The sequence below is a fragment of the Triticum urartu genome, unplaced genomic scaffold, assembly GCF_003073215.2.
Source record: "Triticum urartu cultivar G1812 unplaced genomic scaffold, Tu2.1 TuUngrouped_contig_4274, whole genome shotgun sequence".
Taxonomy (NCBI): domain Eukaryota; kingdom Viridiplantae; phylum Streptophyta; class Magnoliopsida; order Poales; family Poaceae; genus Triticum; species Triticum urartu.
This window is the reverse complement of record NW_024114849.1, coordinates 1595-11454: the sequence shown is the minus strand read 5'-3', so window position 1 is coordinate 11454 and position 9860 is coordinate 1595. Positions and strand designations below refer to the sequence as shown.

At 50.1% G+C, this 9860-nt stretch overlaps 1 protein-coding gene and 1 long non-coding RNA gene across 3 annotated transcripts; one reads left to right on the top strand and one right to left on the bottom strand.

Moving 5' to 3' along the window:
* The first annotated feature begins 1904 nt into the window (after positions 1-1904).
* On the top strand, positions 1905-9192 carry LOC125527596. 2 transcript variants are annotated; one of them, XR_007292196.1, is made up of 8 exons: positions 1905-2126; positions 2819-3078; positions 3389-3450; positions 3553-5124; positions 5211-6397; positions 7545-7864; positions 7954-8097; positions 8398-9192. It is a non-coding gene; the product is annotated as an uncharacterized LOC125527596 (long non-coding RNA). The 2 variants fall into 2 exon arrangements; XR_007292195.1 differs by having other exon boundaries at positions 5211-7864.
* On the bottom strand, positions 2478-5007 carry LOC125527595 (flavanone 3-dioxygenase 3-like). The gene is made up of 3 exons (XM_048692113.1): positions 4840-5007; positions 3383-3621; positions 2478-3288 (listed from the first exon to the last, which is right to left on the bottom strand). Exons 1-3 carry the CDS (start codon positions 5005-5007, stop codon positions 2709-2711), a joined length of 987 nt encoding a protein of 328 aa, XP_048548070.1. The 3' UTR covers positions 2478-2708.
* Positions 9193-9860: the final 668 nt, after the last annotated feature.

Sequence of the window (9860 nt, the reverse complement as noted above, 5' to 3'; positions counted from 1 at the left end):
TCCATGCGTCATTCCCACCCTCACCCTTGCCGCCCTCTCGGCCGTCGTAAAGGTGCTTTCACGACATGCCCCCCCCCCACGCGGTTGTGGGAGCGTGGAGGGCTCCTCCTCCTTCAAGGCCTTGCCGCCAAAGAGGTGGTGTGATGGTGACACCGACCAATCAATTTGGCCGAATGTGTTGCGCAACAAGGATGGCGGCTCCTCCTTGACGTGGCATCCGATTTGGAGGTCGTAATTGTGTCGTGGGAGGGAGGAAGCCTCCTGCTTGACGCGGCGGCGATGGTGGCTCCCGGTCTAGAGCCGGTGGGGGCGACGCCAGACCGCAATCATGGAGCGGCGCTCGAGAAGGAGCTACAGGTGCGCACGGTACTCCTCATCCATCGCAACGGCTACCACGAGAAGGGCAAGTGCTGCTATTCCTCCTCTTCCCCGGTGGAGAGCACGATCTGCTCCCTCGTCAAACGGGGTGATGGTGGAGGAACGCCTCGGAGAACGTGGGTGGCGACATCACTATCTGGAGGGAGAGACAGATCCACCCGCCAACGTCGAGAACTAGCCGCGCTGACTGGACTTGCCCATTGTTAAGGTGAGGAGAGGGGCGGGGACAACGGTGAGCGTAGAGGAGAGGTTCAAGGTTACAGGGGTGCGGGCATGAGAGGAGACACGTTTTATCCAACGCCGGGCCCTGCTTAAATAGCCTAGGTAGGCGGACCGACGCCACTTCAACGTGACGCAGCGGTCCGAGTAGGCTTCTCGGTCGCCGCGTCCACATTGAAGCAGCAACCCCCTCCCGTCCGGTCACGTCGTCGGGACGACATCGTCCAGCCGCGTCCGCTATGAAGTGGCCGATCGACATGAGTGTGCGGCGAATGTCCAAAAGCGGGACGTGCGGCGATGAGTTTGGGTGAGACCGTGTTGTCAGACACGTACAGTATCTTGCACAAGTCCAACTGCCTTCAAATCTCACAAGTTTAATGGCGATTTAGCCAGAAAATTCAGACAAACGGCAGCACAGCTTCGGACATGCCCTAAAAGGAAAGGATAAGCCTTCTAAGGAAGGAATATTTGTAGCCGATTATTTTCTCCAAGCATTTTTCACCTTCTTTGACTCCGGCTACGCTTTGACTTGAGCGTAGGATGACTCTGACAGGCGAGGCGTGCACAAAGTTGACTGGACCGCCGGGCCTGGCCCCACCTTCGCCCCCTGCCCGTGGGCCGTTCCGCTTCTCGGCCGCCGCCCGCCGCAGCAGCCGCAGAAGGCAGGCTCACGGCGCGCCAGGCGAGATCCCCGGAGATGGGGTCGGAGGGCAACCGACCGCCCCCACCGGCGCGCTCGTCCTCCGCTCCGGGACGGGACCTACTGCCGCGGCCGGTGACTTCGCCCCGGCCGCCACGCTGCCGCCTCCTCGTTGCCGGCGGCCCCGCGGGCCGGCGACCCGACGCTCCCCCCCCCCCCCGCCGCACCAGCCGCAGAAGGCAGGCTCACGGCGCGCCAGGCGAGATCCCCGGAGATGGGGTCGGAGGGCAACCGACCGCCCCCACCGGCGCGCTCGTCCTCCGCTCCGGGACGGGACCTACTGCCGCGGCCGGTGACTTCGCCCCGGCCGCCACGCTGCCGCCTCCTCGTTGCCGGCGGCCCCGCGGGCCGGCGACCCGACGCTCCCCCCCCCCCCCGCCGCACCAGCCGCAGAAGGCAGGCTCACGGCGCGCCAGGCGAGATCCCCGGAGATGGGGTCGGAGGGCAACCGACCGCCCCCACCGGCGCGCTCGTCCTCCGCTCCGGGACGGGACCTACTGCCGCGGCCGGTGACTTCGCCCCGGCCGCCACGCTGCCGCCTCCTCGTTGCCGGCGGCCCCGCGGGCCGGCGACCCGACGCTCCCCCCCCCCCCCGCCGCACCAGCCGCAGAAGGCAGGCTCACGGCGCGCCAGGCGAGATCCCCGGAGATGGGGTCGGAGGGCAACCGACCGCCCCCACCGGCGCGCTCGTCCTCCGCTCCGGGACGGGACCTACTGCCGCGGCCGGTGACTTCGCCCCGGCCGCCACGCTGCCGCCTCCTCGTTGCCGGCGGCCCGCGGGACCGGAGCCCCGACTCTCCCCCCAGCCCCTGCCTGGGGTTTCTGTTCGGTAGCAGTTTCCTCCCCATCTCCGCCCTCCATTTCGATTTTATTTCCAGACCCATCCATCCACGGAGGAACCCCGCAATCCAATCTTGTTCTTACTGATTCTAAATTGCGCGTTATATGTCCAACCTTGCTGATAAGGTGTCGCAGCATTAGAAGTGAGAAATACTGTAGTTCATTCATGCGCACCGTGGAAACTTGAAGTCAAATGGCCAACTAACAGCATACAGTACCTTACTAGATAAAGTTTACATCTTGGATTTCTCCTTACCTAATAATACAAACTCGTAATAACATACTGGGGGTGAAAGGGGAAAACAGCATGGCAGCACACAACAACTTCAGCACCTTCATATCAAAAGTAATATTATTAATAATTTGTCCAAACCAGCATGGCAACACACAACAACTTCAGCACTTTCAGATCGAAAGTAACATTACAGATAATTTGTCCAAAACAGCATGACAACACACACCAACTTCAGTACTTTCATATCAAAAGTAATATAGAGAGATGAACGGTTGTAGGCGTAGAGACAAACTGCCGTAGGTATCGTTTTGTGCTTCGAGTGGAGATTATACCCTGCTACGCCCCTTGCATCCTAAGGCTCTCAAGAAAGTTCCGGTGCTTGTTGTCCAGATTGCTTGTGAGATAGTCGAGGAAGTCATTAAAACTGCTCGCGTTGTACTTTTCAGGATTCTGCTCGTTCACGAGCTCTCTGGCACTGGAGACCTTCTCATGCATTGCAAAACCATTAATGCTGGCCATGGAGATCCTTGCCTCTTCAGGATTCAGAACAGCTCGGTGCACAACAGTCTTGATTTTGCCATTGCTCAGGACTTCCATGTGGTCTCCTACGTGGACATGCAATGCATGTGGCAGTGGCTGGACCACTTTCCAGCTGTTGCTGTTGCGGTCGACGACCTCCAGGCCTCGACAACTTGTGAACAAGATGGTGAGGAATCCATAATCGGAATGCGGCGCCAGCCCTATCGCTGTATCACCTTCTGATTCTTTCGGGTAGCAATTCACTGACATTAGCTGCAGTCCTTGCTCAAATTTCTCATGCTGGTAACCCTTACCCAATCCTAGGCCTTCTAGTATGGCTTCCATTAGTTGCAAGGCCACCCTCCTTACTTCAGTAGCAAAATTTCCCATATACTCCCTGTTTTTAGTACATGAAGAGAAGAGTTATGTCAGACATTACACCTTCATACTGTAGTTCAGGATTGCAAGAAGATTTATAGAAAGTATTTTGCCTGTAGATTGGGGGGTTTTCCGGCCAATATTGCATCCATTCACTCAGGGGATGGGCATAATGCTTTAGGTATGCCCGTGACATACTAATGCCGTCCCTTGAGCTGGTGTCATATCTAACAGGCCGTCGGAGGTCGTCTGATGCAAACTCTTCCTTTGTCTCACTTGGCAGTTTGAAGAAATCTGAAGCTGCTTCAACAGCTCCATCCATGACAGATTGACTGATCCCATGGTTTATAATCTGCAAAATGGAGATAGGCAAGTAAGCTTTCTTTGTTCCCTTGCACCTGCTTGTTAGTAGAGACAGAGTGCCCAAGAAGAGTTCATGAAAGACCGTACCTTAACTCTAGTGTAGCTACACAGCCTTAAGTTCTCCTCTAATGTTTTACAATTTTAGTAGTGGTCCTTGAGAACCTTGACATTGCTTATATTTGAGAGTTGAAGCTGGAAACATTTTATACGCACAGAAGGCACCTGCTGTATAAATGATTTGTTATTTCTCGTACTGAGAGGTCACCCTGTCAGAGAACACGCCTTAGTAATATTCTTTGCTGCCTTGCTATGTCCACATGTACCCATAGGACAATGATGCAGTTGTTAAAACTAGCCATTTAGGTCGACCCCGGCTCCCTGTTGCTCTAGAACCAGACATCTATATCGAGTAGGCTTAGGCCCTGTTACAGATTTACAACTAAAAAAAATGAAGGAAACTGAGATGCTTGAACATGCACGTTGTGTACGTACTTCAGAATATCTTTTCTAAATTTTATGAAGACTAAATTACAGATCAAAACTTCACAAATGCTCCCAATACTGAAATGTTACATCATAAAAAAAAGATTAAGAATGTAGCAGGAAAAGGGAATTATCTACAACCGACAAGTGCTCTAAAATGACCTTCATTGCGGTGATAACTGAAGGACGAAATGGGGACTGAACTTCTCAGCTTCATGTTATTTATCAGTTTCCATCTAACCAAGCGACAAAATGTAGCTGGTCCTCCGCGTATCGTACAGTTCTCGCCAATCCCCGGTTCCTCATACAGTCGTGTGATGAGTTCTAGTATACTTTATATACACTGTTTAGACAGCTCATACTCTTCATTTTGGGGGACAAAAGGAGGATGGAGCTCATCAAACTATTTAGCTGAGTGCAGGCAGTTTGCTCCAAAGATGGTGCGTGTACTACTACTAACAATGCGGTGCTGTCACAGCTAGCCGCAGGATTTCGAAGGTCATCATAGCTCCTAATTTTCCTGTGGTCGCTCTTCTGCAGTGGTTTTTCAACCACAAATCTAGTTTGGTTTCCTAGTTTATTTGTCTGTACAGTCGTCTTCCTTGGTCAACATTGTGGACACAAGTGGCAATGTTATCCATTGCAGTCTGGAAAAGATAAATGCCAAGGCAAAGGCAGAAAAGAAAAAGACAGGAAGGTGTGGCAATGTTCTCAAGGAGTATACCTGGAAGTATCCTAGATCACGGCATGCTTTGGTAATATCTTCAACCACACGAGCTCGTGTCGCTGGGTCAAGGTTGAGGTGACCCACGTTGATCACCGGCATTGGCGGCGGGTGGAGGTTGTCGGAGGGGAGCTGCTCCTGAGGGACAGTCCTTGAGTCATCAGACATGTTGACTTAGTACTGTACAAGGAGCAGAGTCCAATCTCAGTATCTTTACGCAGAAACGAAACGGGATGAAGTGTTCCTCCATGGTGCGGCATCTACTTATAGGCAGCTTCATTCCAGGTAACGCAGAAAACCACTCTTTTGCATCCCTCTGCAGATATAGCGGTATGGTTTCTTACACGGTCTGATCCTTCTCACTTGGACAGTGTCTGCTCGTTCCAAATAAGAGGTCAAGCCATTCATGTCCATGCATGCATGCACTTGGCAATATATATAATTATCGGTCCAGGGGAAGCTCCTACGCGGGGCCTACGTCGGCAACAGGAAGAGCCCGACAAAATGTGAATATTCATTTATGTCGCCTGTGTGCCGCCGCATAGCAAATTGGGAGTATCTTTAATACCGCGCTCCGGGCCACTCATTCACTCTTTCGTCACATATGCTCCATTGTCCTGGTATGCAACTGGTTGTTGTTTAGGACACAATTATGAAGTTATCTCTTGGCCTACATATACTTCTTCGTCCTGGTATGCAACTGGTTTTTGTTTAGGACGCAATTATGAAGTTATCTCTGGGACACAACTTGTTTCTGCCAATGTTTCTGGTGCTGTCCAGGGTGTTGCTTCATGGAGAAGGCTGGATTCCCTCATTGGAAACTTCGGCTACCCCCTGCAGTGTCAGCAAATTGGGAGTATCTTAATCCTACGTTCCATGCCCCCTACTTCTTTGTTCCTGTTATGCAACTGGTGTTTGTTTAGGAGACACAGCAATAATAAAAATATCTTACTGATGCAACTTGTTTCTGCCCATTTTTTCGCTGCTGTCCTATCCAGTGGGCGATCATGAAGGCTGGAATCCCGGACGCAGCCTGGGGCTACTCGTTAAAACCCTTTGGATGGTCCCCAAAAAAGTTCAATCTTGTCGGTTCCCACAGGACGACGCCTCTCATGTCCTGTCACCTGATTTTCATCCCGCTTACGCGTGCGGTGCAACTGGGATTTTCTTAGGTGCAGCGGCGATGATGTTGTATGGCCTGACCAGGAGGGGCTCATGGAGACTGTGGAGTGCTGCTGGAAGCTGCTGCTGCTGATCTGAATGGAAGCTTGGCTTAGTTAATTGGCGCAGTTGCAGTCGGCGAAAAGGGCTATTTTTGGTGGTTCTCGTAGGCTGCCATGTTATATACTTTTGTGGTAGCAGATAGCTTGGCCAGAGAGGGTGGACGCGGATGAGCCGCGTCGTTGCTTGGTTTTGGATACGAGCCATCATCCCTACCACTACTCTCGGCGTGTAGCACGGAGGAACTTCCTGTCCTGCTTTTCTTTTTTACCTGGTGAAGATGAGCTGCAACTGCAAGTGCTGTGTTTACTCTCGCTCCATCCGCGTCCTCTGCGACGTAAGTGTTTCGTTGCCTCTCGCTCTATCCACGTCCTCTGTGACGGTGCCAGGAAAGGCCGCCGCACTGGGGTTTGTCCACATGTCTTGGCATGAAAACTTTGGCCGTTCACGGAAGTTTGGGCGTGTGCAGTAGTTTGTATCTGTTGGTGTTGGTGCTTAATCTCGTCGTGATCCTCTCTTGTATCTTAACTTTGGTTTGCCTTGTATTTCAATTCGGTTGTTTTTATCAAGAACATAGTTCCATCTTAATTCTAGTTCCCCCAATTGGTGCCCTCGATGATTTTTATCTACATGCAATGCTAACATGAAAGCTATTTTTTGTTGCGTGGCTTCGATACAAATACAAGCGAGCGTGTAAGCAGTAGTGGTCAGTGGCGGAGGCACGGGGGACCAGCAGGGGCCCCGGCCCTCCCAAACATAAGTCACTTCTTTGCATTTTGGGCATGAACAGTAATTTTTTTGGAATGTTTTCTTAATCGGGCCCCCTCTAAGATCATAAATTTACGATTCCTGCCTCCGCCACTGGTAGTGGTGTGTGTGTGTCTCCACGGCCCGCGCAAGGTTGAATCATTCTTTGCTTTCGTAGCGACAATCGAATAGGGGTTGGTGGCTTGCGATAGGTTCCGGAGAGATGGTTGTTGCCTTCTCGGGAAAGTTTTTCTTTTACGAGCGCTAGAGGGATGAGCTAGATACCTTTTCTATATGACATGCGCTAGAGAATAAAAATATCATACCTTTTGCGTTGGATCATCCAATGAAGTGGATGCATGCATATATCTCAAGTGGTATTTTTCTTGTGGAGTAAGTTGGATACTGATTTCTTCTTCAATAGAACCATCCGCTTTCTTTTGAATCTAGTATTACCAATTACATCCCATAATGTTTTTGAAGTCGGGGGTTCTCAATGCCACCGCCATGGGTTCTAGAGCCCTCGGGCAAGTTCTCTATCAAGTCAATGTATGCCAAACTATCAACAGTTTTGGAAAGCGCCGAACCCTTTTAAATTTAAGTTTTTCCAATGGCAAGCTTGGAGAAATTGAGAGTGAATTGCAAGAAACCACCAAATTTGGGGCTTCTCTTGCAGAAAACAACCTGATCGCTAATCTTTTGCAAAAGCCACCGCGCATTCAGTAAAAGTTTTGCAGATTGCACTGAACCTGTCATTTGGCGCGGTTGAGGGTGTTTCCGACAGGTGGGGCCCAATTTTGGTGACGTGTCCTAACGGACGCGCGGACGGCGCCGTTACCTTAAGACCGACGCGGTCAGGTCGCGAGAGACAGACCGCCCGCGCCCAACCACATCTCGCTCGCTCTCTTTGCTCTCACGCTCGCTCGCTCCCCTCCCTCTTGCTCCTCTCCTCTCCGGTCGCCGCCGGCCGCCGGCCGCCATGGTGTCCTGGAGCGACAACGAGAGCACTGAGGGCTCCGCCGCGCAGTACATCTCCTCCGACGACTCCCCTATCAAGGTCGGAACCTTCTATTGCTCATTTGTGTTATATGGTTTCTAGGGTTCAACATTTGCTCGATTTGAACAAGTATTTGTTGGATTTCTCAGATCCCAGCTACAATTGATGAGCCGTCGTTCGAGGGTCTTGTTGACGACTTGAATGTGATTTGTGAGCATGGGAATCCAAGGAGGAAATATGTTGCATTTGAGGGGATAAGCACTGGGAGGGGGTTCATTGCCTGTGCCACTGAAGTAAGTTCCAAGTTCTGTCTTTGCAGCATTCCAATTCTTGTTCTAGGGTTTGTAGGTACTGTTCATGTTCTAGGGTTCATATTTACTGTTCATAGTTACTGTTCATGTTATAGGGCTCATAGTTACTGAATTTAGTTGTACGATTCATAGTTACTGAATTTAGTTCTAGGGTTCATAGGTACTGTTCTTAGTTGTAGTTTTCATAATTAGTCATCATTAAATGAATCGGATTTTGAATCAGCTATTTAACTGAATTTGTAAGTAATGTCTTTAATTTTGAACTGACTTTTTCTGTTGTAGGGTGTTGCAAATTGTGGATTAGTGCAGTGGGTAGATGAGCATTGGCTAGAGCATCTGCAGAATGCTATTCATAAGCTGTGGCTTATGTATGAGGATAGCCAGCATAATAACAGGATGGCATGCCTGGAGCATTCATGCACTGTACACAATCTGACACAGCAGAAAAAAAGAGTTGTAGGAGACGTATGAGAAGCTTGTTGAAGATGTGAACAACCTCTTGGATTATAAGGATAGCCAGCCTGAGGTAAACTAGAAGAATGATGCTGAGAACATTTCAGTGAGTGTGGAAAGCAGCATGACAAAGGATGCTGAGATTAAAAAATTGAAGGCTGGTGTTGACCAGTTAAAGCAAATTCATGTAGCTCAAGCCACTGTCATTAGGAATTTTAAGTTCAACCATCTTAAAGAGAAGGAAAAGTTGAGCTCTGATAAGAGGACTTTGGAGATTTGCTATGCTGGCCTAAAGAAAGAGAAGGATGACCTGAAGAAAGAGAAGGATAAGCTGGATTGTTGCATTGCTGAGCTGATGAAACCGAAGGAGAAGTTGACCATGGAGAAGAGTACTCTTCCTTCCTGCATTGTTGAGCTCAAGACAGCAGGTGATAGCAACAAGAGTAAGCTTAACCAGATTAAGGCTATTTGTGATGAGGACTAAGTTGTGTTGTTGCCTGACCATGTGTGTCAATGATGTCTTTTGTAGTAGCTATGGAGGAAATTTTGTAATGTGTTAAGCTTTATTGTGGTGAAATCTACTATTTCTGTAGCAATGAACCTTGGATTGTATGTTGTTTGTCATGAATTATCAGTTTCAATTATCAGGTTTAATTAAGTTCAGTTTCTGTAGCATAACTGAACATAGATAGCAAGTAGATAGCAAGCAGAACTTAACATAGATAGCAAGTACATAGCAAGTAGATAGTGAACATAGATAGCAAGTTCATAATGCTGGCATACATAGATATTACATGCATAGATAGTTTGACATAGATAGAACAGGCATACTAACATACTGACGAAACTGAACTTTTTCTTCTACTGACGAAACTGAAGACATCATGTCACTCCTCCTTCAACATCTTCAGGCATTGGGAGCGTCGCACGTCATTGTTGTTCACCGCCGCCCTCTTCTTCTTGGCCGGCGCTGGCTCCACCACATCTTCACTGCCGCCCTCCTCTTCTTGCTTCACGACGACGAGCTCTGGGTTGTCGGCGACCTCCGGCAGCTTATCCACTTCAATTGGGTTGTTTTTCTGCCCCTCCACGGCGTCGAGGACGGGCGCCAGGAGCTGCACATCAGGCTCGTCATCGGAGGAGTCAGAGGAGAGTACGACGACCTCATCCACCTCGTCGTCAGAGGAGTAGTAGTCAGACTCGTCAGCGTCGTAGTCGTCAGAGGACTCGGCGTCAGAGTCGTCGTCTGGCCCAAGGACCCATGGATTGCGCCTCTCCCAGTAGGCGTTGTT

Coding starts and splice junctions, on each gene's coding strand:
- LOC125527595 (XM_048692113.1), bottom strand. CDS start 5,007: ATGTCTGATGACTCAAGGACTGTCCCTCAGGAGCAGCTCCCCTCCGAC. Junction 3,622..4,839: donor GTGATCTAGGATACTTCCAG/GTATACTCCTTG, acceptor TCCATTTTGCAG/ATTATAAACCATGGGATCAG. Junction 3,289..3,382: donor GAAAACCCCCCAATCTACAG/GCAAAATACTTT, acceptor TACTAAAAACAG/GGAGTATATGGGAAATTTTG.